The sequence below is a fragment of the Cnephaeus nilssonii genome, assembly GCF_951640355.1.
Source record: "Cnephaeus nilssonii genome assembly, chromosome: 21".
Lineage (NCBI taxonomy): Eukaryota > Metazoa > Chordata > Mammalia > Chiroptera > Vespertilionidae > Cnephaeus > Cnephaeus nilssonii.
In genome coordinates, this window is record NC_137092.1 from 13,830,919 (window position 1) to 13,844,179 (window position 13,261).

General features: G+C 45.7%; 1 protein-coding gene across 4 annotated transcripts in view; it reads right to left on the reverse strand.

The window, feature by feature from the left end:
* Positions 1-98: 98 nt before the first annotated feature.
* RPRD2 (regulation of nuclear pre-mRNA domain containing 2) overlaps positions 99-13,261 on the reverse strand; it is a 71,160-nt gene continuing 57,997 nt past the window's right edge. For 2 of the 4 annotated variants that reach the window (XM_079761760.1, XM_079761759.1), the window contains 2 exons: positions 7,813-8,997; positions 7,443-7,672 (listed from right to left, as the gene is read on the reverse strand). In XM_079761760.1, coding sequence (XP_079617886.1) covers positions 7,584-7,672; positions 7,813-8,997 — 1,274 coding nt within the window. In that variant the 3' untranslated portion in view covers positions 7,443-7,583. Of the gene's footprint in view, positions 8,998-13,261 lie in introns of all 4 variants that reach the window. The other 2 variants (XM_079761758.1, XM_079761757.1) reach the window with 1 other exon arrangement.

Below are 13,261 nucleotides of genomic sequence, written 5' to 3' on the forward strand. Positions count from 1 at the left end.
ACCTCTACCCCCACCGCCCCCACCCCCCCCGGCGCCTTTTAAACAACCCTCCAAGGGAAAAACAGAAGTCTTCCAAACACAGGAACCAGTGCAGGGATGCCAACTGAGGTTCGATGCTGAGGCAAAAAACAAAGGAAAGAGCAAAGTACTCCAAAAGAAGGTCCTAGATACATCTACAGAAGGCAATTAAGGCCCACTACCCAATAGCCAAGATTTCAAATTCATCCTTTACTAGTCTCTACTGCCTTTGGCAATGCCTGGCTGCCTAGGAGATATGGACCTGAACTGTCTCATGTAGGTGCAAAGGATTGCTAGCCAGGGGAGGGCAAAACTGAAGCACAGGGTGCCACCCATCTCCCTTCTCTCCATGCATTTCAACTCAATTACCCCAAGACAAATGCAAGAAGTCTCAAGTCCGCATCTCTTTTCTACAAATTATGCAGCAAAGTCATTCTCAAAAATAAGGGGAGTCCTTGCCCTAGCTGGGTTGGCTCAGTGGATAGAGCATTGACCTGCAGACTGAAGGGTCCCAGGTTCGAATTCGGTCAAGGGCATGTATTTCAGTTGTGGGCTCGATCCCCAGTGGGGGCCGTGCAGGAGGCAGCCAATCGATGATGTTACTCTCTCATTGATGTTTCTATCTCTCTATCCCTCGCCATTTCTCTCTCACATATTTTTAAAAAAAGGGGGGGTGGGGGGGGGCCCTTGCCAGGTGCACCAAAAGATTTTGGGTTTGATTTGTGGTCAGGGCACATACCTAGGCTGTGGGTTTGATCCCTGGTCGGGGCGGGTATGAGAGGCAACCAATCTGTTTCTCTCTCACATCGATGTTTCTCTCTCTCTCCCTCAAATCAATAAACATATCCTTCGGTGAGGTTTAAAAAACACATAAGGAGAAACATAAGGAAGTAATGAGAAAAATAAGGAAGTGAAGTTGCTGGAACATTGAATTTGCTATGAACCCCAACAGGTCCAGGGTGGACTGGTTCAGCCAACACCCCTTTGAGTCAAACACAAAAAACAGTGGCCTGTACTTGTGTTCTCTCTGTTGGCACTGCTCACTAGCCCTGCCTCCCACATTTGTATTCTCAACTTTTGACTCTTGCCACAGTGAGCACAAAGGGAAAGGAGAAAATAAAGGAACCGTAAGGTAACTGCAGTGTCAGTTTCTACATAGATCTCAGCCTTCGTATCCCCTTCCTCAAACGCATAATTAAACGTAAGAGGTTCCTCCTGTTCTCCCCCAGCAGTCAGAATTGGATGGTTTTACATTGCACTTGACTTGCTCTTTTAACTTGACGCAGGCAGTTTTTACTTCTACATGGGGGGAGAACAGGATGTTTACTTAGGAGCCATGTCTCACTCATGTCTTTAGCAGCTTTGTCTAGGCAGCCTCAGTGAGTTATTACTCAGCAATTGTGAGCAGCAGCTGACCGGACTTGTCTATACAGTTACTCATAAACAAGTATGAGAAACACCCCAGTACCCTAAATCCATTCGGATGGTGTTTGTGTTACTGTATCTACGTACATGCGGGAGTAACTCATCCCTCCTGTACCAGACTCGCCTAAAAACAATTTGGGGGAAGGACCCATTTCCAACATGCCCAGAAAGGCCGATGAGAGTCTAAAAGCTACTGCTTCCTTGAGGGTGGAGACAAGAATCAGGAGGGCAAGTCAAGGTCCGGAGGGGACAAGGAAGAAAGGGTGAGCCAGACCCCAGCGGCAGTCAGTTCAGCGGTACACCCTACCTGCTGGGTGTGCTCCCAGGCCGCTGCTATTTCTGCATTTCTGGTGACGTAGCTTCACATAACCAGGGCTGCTATTTAGAGCTTCTATCCTGCCAGTGACCCAGACCTGATCGAGATGCCTGCCATGACTCTCTCTACCCCTGAGAGCCCACATTCCATTCTTTAAGCCTCTGTGGGTTATGGAAAAGGGATGGGGCAAGAGAGAAGGGTTGTGTGGTTTCTGTATGACAGATTGCCAATATGCAGCAGAAAAGGGTAGATGTGGGCACAGAAGTGGCCAGAGGACCCCTGTCACCTCCCCAAATTCTAAGCTTGCTTTAAAAATGCTTCTTTGCTCACAATTGTACTTGTTGGAGACATACACAAATAATTAGCCATACAGTATAGCCCACTTCACCACCAGCCACTCCCTGAACATCTTTGATCTCATCCCACCCAAAATCCCTTTCCAAAACTGAATTACACAAAGGATCAAACAAAACCCACACGGCCATGAATTCCTTAGAGATTCCGATTGCCTCAGAGACACCAAGTGCAGGAGTCACACGGGACAGCTGGACAAGATCAATGTGAGAGGGGAAGAGCCACCACACCACAAAGAAACGATACTTTATTAAACTGGAAAACAAAAACATAGTATCGGAGACAGACAGACTTAAAAAAAGAAAGGAATGGCTGGAAGAGGAAGGTGCACAGGGTCACAAGGAGGGACGAGATGGGTGGTCGGCGGCATCTGTGCGTGCCTCCGTAGTGTGCAGGCACACCCACCATCCCCTTCCCCACATGCTCTCAGACCAAAGCCAATCCAATCAGATCTTCAGAGGTGTATCCAGGCTTTTCTTTTTGCATTCTGTAGTTGGGTTCACCTTCAGCCCTGGACAGTCATGTAGGGTCTTTGCTGGAGAAAATGTAGATATTCCAAGGAAGGCCTTCGCCACAAAGCAGCAATTTCAGCTCCTGGAGTAGTTTCCTACTCTTTGCACTCACCAGAGAAGCCAGGGGCCCTTGGTTAAAGCCCCAAATCTCAAAGAAAAATGTCAAACCTTGAGAACTAGTTATTTTATTAAGTGATAATACACATTTCAAAAGGATTTCAATGTTGTTGCCTCTAAAGCATGTACTTGTTTTGTTTTCCACACTGAACACGTGAGAATATCAATAGAACATATCTAATTTTAATTTTAACAGGCACCCCCGCCCATTCAAAAAAAAAAAAAAAAAAAGGGGAGGGGAGGAAAAAGCAGTAATTTACAGCGGCTTCAAAACAATTAACAGCTGAAGCTTAATTCTGCATGAACCAGTAATTTCAGGAAATAGTGAATATTCTGCAGTTAGGAAGTTTAGCATATTCACATTATCTAGATAGGTTTGCTGTACCATATATATCACACACATTGTATCCCTGGGATTGGAAAGGATAAAAGTCCTCCTCTCTGATCATTTTACCCTCCCTGGAATCAAACCAAATTCTACTTACTCTCCACATTTGGGGGGCAGAAGCAGGGAGAGCTTCCCTCTAAGCTCACTGAGGAGTAAACTTACAAACTACGTAAGGACTCCCATTTCTGACGCGGAATCAGAGTTTTCGGTGGTACCAGTGTATTCACAACCCCCACTAATTCTCTGTCTGTGATTTTACAGTGAGCACCAAGGACCTTAGTTACAACTTTGCATATTCTGCTTTCATGTGAATCATGTCCTTTCCAAGACACACTATGTTATGCTTTCTTTAAAAAATATCTTGTTTATTTTTTTAAACTCAGGTTGAAATACAAAAGTCAGAGCATGGGCACGGAGTTTTAAATCACAGACACAGAAAGAATAAAACCCCTTTGTTTCATGTTATGAATACCAGAATTGTCTTTTGTTTCACTATATCACATATGTACATTGTCGTCTTCATTTACTGCTGTAGACAGAGTTCCTTAAAGTGAACAGCTCAAAGTCACACAAATCCTCACTTCCATCCTGAAACAAGTGCTTGGAGGATTTTGTGGCTTAAAAAACAAAACAGGCCACAAAAGAAAGCCAGCCCTTAAAAGTCCATCTTTAAAACTGTACAAGGTCTTCCTTTCATGTATTAGCCATCATACTTTTAAGGACAATTACTCTGCCCCAACATTCAGGAAGCCACTTTCCTGACATCCCCGTATTTTCTTATAAAACCAAATGGTCAGAGAGCCTTTTCAAGTAAACACTACTTTTAGCTTAAACAAGAGCAGCAGAAAGAATTCACATTCTTTTGTTCTAGAATGAAAACATCCCCCTTAATTTCTGCAAAAAAAAAAAAAAAAATTCTATTTCAGTTGAGTCAAAATAGAACTCCCCCTCCCCACCCCTCACTGTCCTACTTATACATGTTCCTAAACAAATGTCTGAGGACTCAATGTAACTATACTGTTTCTTTGCTTTGCTACACTATATACCCCATCCCACATACAAGGTCATGGTATCATTGCATTTTTTGTGTGGGAGAGCCACAGGGCATAGAGGCTTGAGAGGGTCAAAGAAAGAAAGAACAGTTAGTTAGTTGGCCCAGGACCAGAAATGCATTAGGGAGATGAATGACTTGCAGCATCCTAACCACAGTACACATAGCGAGCCCAAATAAATAACATGGAATAACTTACAGAGAACTCCCAAACTATGACGCACACCTGGTTTAAGCTGTTCTTTATCTGAAAAGCAAGTTTATTTTGAGACAAAGCATCACCTTCTGTCACTACATTGTCCTCTCCCCCACCTTTAGTATTTCACTGCAGGAATCCAAAGCAATCCCCACACTTCCTGTGGTTCTATACTAACCTGGAAGAAAATAGGAAACTCACTAGGATTCTCTAAAACACTCAACTCATATTGTTTTACTCATCTAGCTGGAGTTTACCCGTGTGTGTGTGGACCTTAGGATAAGACACTAAATAACAAATAGTAACGCAACATTTGCTTTTCAATGTCCCTAAAATATAAAGATATAAACACTCAAAGTGCGGTGATTGTCTTTTCCCCAGTACTCTCTGTAGAAACACAAATAAGAAGCCTTTCAGTTCAGGGAGAAGAGAACTTTCTATGTGAAATGACTAAGAGCAGAAACATCCTTTATTTCCTACTGGGAGTGGGAAGTGAGGATAAGGCTTGAGCCTTGATATGTGATGGGCAGCTACTGTGGAGTGGGGTAAATTTGGATTTCTCATGTTCTCCAGTTTCCTCTATAAAAATATGTCTAGTAATACTCGCTTGTTACTAGGACACATTTGAAGAGGTGTAATAGAAAGAAAGATGCTATTGAACCTTCTTTGAAATAAACACCAAGAATGGGGTGAATACAGGAGCACGGCAAGGGGAAAGGAAAGATAAAGACAATGAGTTCCCTTTCCCTGGTAGTTAACCTTTGCTGAAATATGCCAACAAATACCACCTACGTTAGGGAGGCACCACGGTAAAAATGTCTACTTCCTACGTTAAAAAACACAGGGACAACAGTACAGTTCCACCTTTTAACAACTGTCAACTGGAGCGCCTTTCTGGCCACAGCAGAAGCGAAAGCTGAGAGAGAAAGCCGAGAGAGAAAAGCAGGCAGAGCTGGTGTAAGAGGAGTGAAACTATCTCAAAAAACATTTTCCATTCTCTCTCGTTTATGAAGGATGGGCAGGTCACAGCACACTGTTAGAGAGTCCCTTTCTCTAACTCTCTATTGTAATGACTCCATATTTTAACCTTAAAATATATTCAGCCTGCTCTCTTTCATTCCAAAAATAAAGAGGAAAAATGTTGACTAGGACAGAATGAGTATCTCCTCAAAGTTCCGGCCTGCTGGTGCTCTGGAAGAAGAGGCTGCCTTTTGTGTTGTTGTTAAATTCAGATTTGAGGAGAAAGGTAAAGAGCTCAACTTCCACATGCCTTTCGAAACAAACAAAACAGAACAGCGTGACAGCTCCGAGATCTCCCACATTTCCTCCCTTGCAACATCTCCCGGCTGTCAGCAGGGCAGAGACACAGGGAAGGGAGCCAAGCTGGTGACAGCAGTTAAGGTAGCTGGAGAGAGAAGGGGGCAGGAACCCTTCCATTGACTACTGATAAGCCAAACCCAAAATAACATCCCAACATTGCACATTATCATCTGTACTGGTGGAAGTTTTATTTCAAATGCAGTAATACTCTTCAATAGATGGGGTAATATAAGGTTTGTTTTCCTCCCCGTCCCTCAAACTCCCAGCCAAAGGAAGTGGCTTTGGTTGTGTTTCTTTGCCTGCTCCGCTCCGCCCCCCTAAAATACAAACAACTTGGGGAAGGTAGGTAAGTGCAGTGGGCAGGAGGACTGGATGGGACAGTGAAATGTAAGCATATATGTACGACTTTTTACTTTGGAAGGGAGACCCTTGGTCATAGAAAAATAAATCAAAGGAGGGAAACAAACAACAAACCGAACTCCTACTTCCAATGCTCTCTAGACTGTTCCAAATGCCTTTCCCTTGGTCGCCATCAGTACCTGGGAGGGAAGAATGGGCGTTTTGGTGCAAAGAACGGAGGGCCCCTAACAAAAGGTGGCCTGGGTCTCTTTAAACTGTGGAACGGGTCTCTGCCGAGAAAAGGTTCCCTAGGCCGAAAGTCTGGCCGGGGATTCCGCAAAATCATACCACTCCGGTTGATGATGTCTCTGTGTGAGGGACCCAAGGGGAGGCCGCCGCTGCTGTTGCTGCCTCCCCCACCTCCTCCATGGGCTGGGCCCAGGTGCTCCAGAGAATGGGAGGGTAGGCTCAGGCTCTCACGTACACGGCTAAGGCCAGGGCCGTTGAGGTCCCGTTGGGCGGGGCCCCCATGGTCCCTGGGTCCTGGGAGCACCCCAAAATGATCAGCCAAGGTCCCTTGAAGGAGAGAACTATGGTCCTTGGGAAATACTGCCACTGCTCCTGCCACTCCGTGCTCTGCCAGTGGTGGGGCTGGGAAGGGCACAACCCCAGAGTGGTCAACAGGGGGAGGAGGGGGGGGAGTAGAAAAGGGGACGCCACTCCCACCACTGCTGCTATGCTCCCCAGGGGCTGGAGGGGGTGGGGTGGGGAAAGGAACTCCGCTGTGCTCTCCAGGAGGGGGGGGCGGGGCAGCATGGGCCAAGGCGGCCTCCTTGGTGAAGGGGTTCGAAAGATCCACAGAGGGTAGATGAGTGGGTGCATCTCGAGAGAAGACACCACCACGATCCTTAGGAGGGGCGGGTGGGGCAGATGACCCCACGGGCTCTCTTTGGAAGGGTGTCCCATGTTCCAAGGGGGATGGGGGAAGATGATGCTCAAATGTTGAGTTGAAACTGTTGGAACGAAAGCTGCCGACACTTTCCTGAAATTGGGGTGCCCGTTCCTTGTATGGTGCTGCTTTAAAGCCAGTGAGGCCTCCGCTGCCCCCACCCCCAAGGGATGCCAACTCAGAGGCACTTGAGGGGCCATTGTCAAAAGAGCTGCCTGAGGCGCTCAGATCAAACCAACCCACCCTTGAAGCCTCACGCCCATGTCCTCTATTTCCCTTCCCAGGAACTCGGACGGACTCTACGGTCTGTATGGGCTCCCCGGACATCCTCCGATTGGATGCGTTATGGTAACCCAAGGTTTCTATCGGGGCCCCCTTTTCTTCAGTGCTGTCGGGCAAGTCTAGGCAGGAGGAGGAGACGCGCGTTTCTATGCGGTGGTAGTGCTCTTCTTGCTGCTGCTGCTCAGCGGCGGTCAGGCTGGGCTGGGTGAGGTTTGAGAGACTGACACCATCACTTGAAGTGCCCTTGCTGGGGGCCTGGACAAAATGCTTATCATCGGAGGGCTTTCGTGAGGCGTTTTTAAGCATGTTCTTAAACTCAATCGTCGACGTGGTGGAAATGGTGGAGGCCAGGACTTTCTCCACGCCTGATGCGGGTGGATGGCCCGTGGGAGCAGCAAGGGTGTTCTGCGGAGAGAAAAGGGAACGCTGTGGGACTGGGTGAGGAGAGTCTGGGTACTGCTTCTGTGGCAAACTGAGGTGCCCAGTGGTAGATTGAGACAGGCTATTGTGGTTGGAGTCAGGGGTGAAAAATGAATCATTCTTACTCGGTGACGGTGACCGGTTAGACCCAGGTTCATTCCCTCTTATGCTGAAGGCACCAAACAGCCCAGGGGAAGGTGAGAGGAGGTCACAGTTCTCACTAGAGTCCAGGAGGGCCCTTACAGATGGAGGGAAGGCAGACTTTACCCCAAATTCTTGGGCCCTGTGGCTGTAACTGGACAGGATTGGCTGGTAGTCCGTGGTCTCAGAAAGCTTGCTGGATTTCAGGATAGACTTGGCTGGTTTCTTCTCTAGGTTCATCATGGCAGAGGGTGGAGGCCCTGAATACTCAAAATCTCGGTAATCCTCATCTTCCTGGAAAGAAGTATCTGGATAGAACTTCTCCTGTGAAGAGTCCATCAGGGAAGATGGTCTCTCCATTCCGTCAGAAGGCTGCTTATAGGATGATTCACTGGCCAGGCCAAAGGGTCGAAATGTAGGTACAGAATTGGAGAGCTCCCTGGGGTAGCCTTCCTCTCGCCCGGGGGGTGGTGATCTTGTGCTGCTGGGTGTGGAAGAACCAGGGCTAATGATCTTGGAAAGCAGGGACATGGTATCTACACTGCTGGACGTGGGCTTGTCCATCATCTCATCTTGGGTGGGTGTCCCACTGCGTTCATCCCGCACAGGGGTTCCATCAATGTTGTCGACTGAAGTGCTAGTAGGGCCACGCTGGAAGTCTGCGGGATGGCTTTCTGCTGGGGCACTGGACCCCAAACTGCTCAGGATCGGGATGTTTAAGTTTAAGCCACTGAAACCAGGATTACCTTTTAAGAAGTTATGGATCTTCATTTCCAGGCTTGGGGAGGTGGACTCGGACTCCAGCTTTGGCTTGGAGATCTCTGAAGATTGGCACATGGCAACTTCAGGAGGTGGGGCAGCAGGGCTATTATTGTGGGTGCCTGTGAACCCCAGAGAGGTGGACGGCAGCTTGAATGTAGTGCTTGGAAGCCCTGGGCTTTGCCCAATTGAGGCCTTGCTGACTGAAGTTGAAGAGACTTCAGATGTCGATGAATTAGGAGAATAGTTGAAGCTTTTGGGAATAAAGGATTGGGTATTGGAGGGTAGATTTCTTCCTTTTATGTTAGAGACTGTAGTGGTGTTGGCAGGGGAAGCTGAAGTGCTCTGGGATGCAGCTTCACTGGCTGGAGCTGGGTTCCCAGTAACACTCTGAAGTAAAGATGACAGGCCTGTAGAAGCAGAGATTAGAGGAGTTAAAAAGAACAACTCCCTACCTTACAATAAAAACAATTTAGGCTAATCGGATATTCTCATTCATTCCAGTGGGAACCAGATAGACATTAAAATGTGAGGCCAAAGGAAATCCTGACCAAACAAGCATTGCTGCTAAATGTCACAGAAAACACTGGACTTATTTGCCAATATAAAGAGAGAAAATCACCGAAATGTTTCTAGTACAGTCATGAAACAAGTCCAACATGGCACAATAAAAGGCAACAGGAAGGGGTAGATTTTCGTGTCAGAATCATTCATAGTTAAAACAAGACAAAGCAGGAAAAGAAAGGAAGCAAAATCATTCTTAAAATAACACTTTAAGCCAGTATTTCTTTCTTTTTCTTTTTTTGTTAATCCTCACCCGAGGATATTTTTCCAATTGATTTTTAGAGAGTGATTGGGAAGGAAGGAGGGGGAGACTGAGTGGGAGAGGAGGAGGGAGCGAGGGAGGGAGGGAGGGAGGGAGAGAGAGAAACAATGTGAGAGAGACAAACTGATTGCCTCCCACACACATCCAGACTGGGGCCTGGGGATCGAACCTGCATCCCAGGTATGTGCACTTGATCAGAATCAAACCCATGACTCTTCCGTGCTTGGGCCGACACTCTAACCAATGAGAAACACTGACCAGGGCAAGTCAGTATTTCTTAATGTTTGCTCTGTGGAACTGTTTCTCTAAATAGATATATATATATTTTTTAATTTATTTTTATTGTTGACACTATTACAGATGTCCCCATTGCCCCCTCCTTTGCCCACCTCCACCCAGCCTGTGCCCCTTCCCTCTGGCCATCACTATCTAAATAGATATTCTGCCTTCGTTTCCAACCTCCATGATTATCTCTAGTAAGTTAATGCACATTGTTATTCTCGAGAGAGAGAGAGAACATATGCAAATTGCAGAAATATATTTGAACCAGGGCGCTTTTTAAAAGAAGCGTCTTTTGCTATCATTTTTGGGAAACAATGCTCTAAGCCAGCGGTCGCCAACCTTTCGGACCTCATGGACCACCAGTGGTCCACAGATCACCGGTTGGCGACCACTGCTCTAAGCTATCGTTTTTGGTTGTAAAATGTAGCAATAATAAACATAAACATACACTACAAACACTTACAAAGCTAGATCATCAAAGGCTCTGATCCTTTCACAAGAAAACACGAACCCCCCCCCCCCCCACCACCACCTTATATCGGGGAAAACTCAAGGATTACTGTTGATAGTGGTAAGATTCAACCCTACTTAATGATAGACAAAAACTTCTCAGAAGCCATGAAATAGAATTTTTGGGGCAAAGGCTGAAGTCCATCAAAGCAAACTGCTCCTGTAGAAATTTTTGTAGAAAAACATGACAAAAAGAAGATAACAGGTCCTATACATTAAAATCCTATTTTAGAAAATGTACCCACTTTCTAGTCATAAATGAAAACTTGTATATACTCCACCCAAACTTATAGCTTTTAGTTATACACTAAAATGGCTTCTTCATAATGACATGGTGAAAGAAAATACTTCATAAAATACTTCAATTAATATTTCTTCAAAATTTTAATTTTAATCCATATTTGCTAAGAGATTTAAGGTCTGAAGATTTTTTAAAAAAATTAATCCTCACCTGAGGACATTTTCAAAATTCTTTTTTAAAAAATAATTCTTTATTGTTGAAAGTATTACATATGCCCCCTTATTTTCCCCATTGACCCCCGTATCCCTCCCCCCATTGATTTTTTTAGAGAGAGTGGGAGGGAAGAAGGTAGGGGGAGAGAGAGAGTGAGAGAAACATCGATATGAGAGACACACACCGACTGGTTGTCTCCCCTACATACCGTGACTGGGGCTAGGATTCGAACCTGAAAAATACCCTTGGGTGAGGATTAACAAAATACAAATAAAACCACCACAAAAAAAACAAGAAATAAAAAAAGAAAGATACTATTCAGATTCCTGGCAATAGGTGAAACAGTTTTGTACCACTAAATATTACTTTTCTTCAATCTTTTTCTGTTAATACTCACCTGAGGATATTTTTTCCATTGCTTTTCAGAAGTGGAAGGAGGGAATGGGGGAGAGAGAAATACTGATGTGAAAGAGACACATCGATTGGTTGCCGCCTCCCGAGTGTGCCCTGATCTGAGGCAGGGAACGAATGGACAACCCAGTTACGTGCCCTTGACCAAAATCGAACTCACCACCCTTGGGTGTGCAATCTGGTGCTCTAACCACTGAGCAACACCAGCCAGGGCACTTTTCTTCCATCTTAACAAGCCATACTCTACAGCAAGCATGTCAAACTCAAAGCCCACCAGCTGCAAGTTTGACATGCTTGCTCTACAGCCCTTTGCCCACTTAAATCATTCTTTTGTGTTGAAAATCTGCCAATAAGGGCTATGAGTGACATAATCAGAGCAAAGTTCTAAGAGATTTTCTTTATAGTCTTTGAAGAAACACATCTATTTAGGTTGCTGGGCACAGTTGTCTTAAGTTAAGGAGAATTCCACTTTCTCTAAAGAAATGAAAGGTGATGAACTGCCCTGTTATTCCACAAATGTTGTTTTCTGGGATTTCCACTTCTCATTTTGTCAGAACACACCTAGTTCTGCTCAAATTTTGCCTGATAAGAAAGCCCACATAATCCTGTTGCAACAATTTCCGGGGGCGGGGTGTGTGTGTGAGTGTGTGCCCAAAGCTATTCTTGTTCCTCTTGCATTTGCCTGTACAGCCATGTAGACTCCGCATGCAATGGACTGATGGACTGCAGAAGGAAACACAACTAAGCTAGCTGATGCTGGACTAGACTCGGCTCTAACATGGAAAGGAAACTCTGGACGCTGGCTCTGATTTTTGCTCTGCTGAACTCCCAGTTACACGTCTTCTATGACTGGACTAAGGAAATGGGACCTTGAAATTCAAGGAATTAATTCCATGCAAATAAAACAATTCACTCATTCTCCCATGCGAGTCTTAGAAAATTCTTTTTTTCAGGGTATCATGAGACTTCTACTTCCACAATCAACAGTTGGAGGCGAGGACCTCACCCCTCTGGTAAAAGACAGCAAACCACGATGGGACAGAGACGGGGAGATCGAAGACCAGGACAACACAGCATCCCTCCCTTGCCATTGCCACTTCCCTTTCTCAGAAAGCTGGTTTGCAGCCCCTGGACCTCGGAGGGTGAAACAGTAGAAGAACCTGGCCTAGATCATGGCTGCAGAGCTAAATTACATTCCTCAACCTCCTCTGCAGTGAGACCTGGCTGTAAAACTGAATGTGAGGCACGGGATGAGGGTGGAGCTCCCCACCTGCAGGCCTGGCTCATACACCTCCCCTGCATAGCTCCCCCTGCTCGGTCCCTGGCTGTCTGGCTGAAATGGAGCCCATTGCCAGGGCAGCCACATACTGGAGAAAAGTCACAAGATGCAAAGAACCTGGGTCTCTGAATCACTGTCTGGAAGGGAGGCATCAAGATGTGCTCCCAGCCCTAGCCGGTTTGGCTCAGTGAATAGAGCATTGGCCTGCAAACTGAAAGGTCCCAGGTTCGATTCTGGTCAAGGGCACATGCCCGGGTTGTGGGCTCGATCCCCAGTGGGGGACTTGCAGGAGGCAGCCGATCCACCATGATTCTCTCTCGTCATGGATGTTTCTATCTCTCACTCCCTCTTCCTTCCTCTCTGAAATCAATAAAAATGTATTTTTTTTTTAAAATGATGCGCTCCCAGACTGAGAACAGCTGCGTCAAGTGTGTGTAATGTTAGCAAGATATAAACTTGTATTGTGGTAAGCCACTGAGACTGGGGAACCATCTGCTACTTTGGCCAACTAACAAGAACTGTTAATTTGGTACACTGCTGTAATAAAAACTTGGAAGTATTAAAAAAAAGAAAAGCTTCTTCTTTAAGATATATCTATCCAAGAAGCTAAAACTAGTGAGTTCAAAATTTTTACTATAATTATAGGCTAGAAGGGAGAATCATAAACATGATGCTAATCTCTAAAACTATCTCTGAAATTAGTAGTATAAGATGTGCTGTAGTATTATCATTAATTCTTTATTGCTGGTCGGTCTATGAATTGGGGATATGAATTATCATTTAGTACTATTTAGTTCAGCCCTGGCTGGTATGGCTCAGTTGGTTAGAACACTGTCCCTTAGACCAAACGGTGGCAGGTTTGGTTCCCCATCAACCTGGCACATACCCAGGTTGCAGGTTTGATCCTCATTC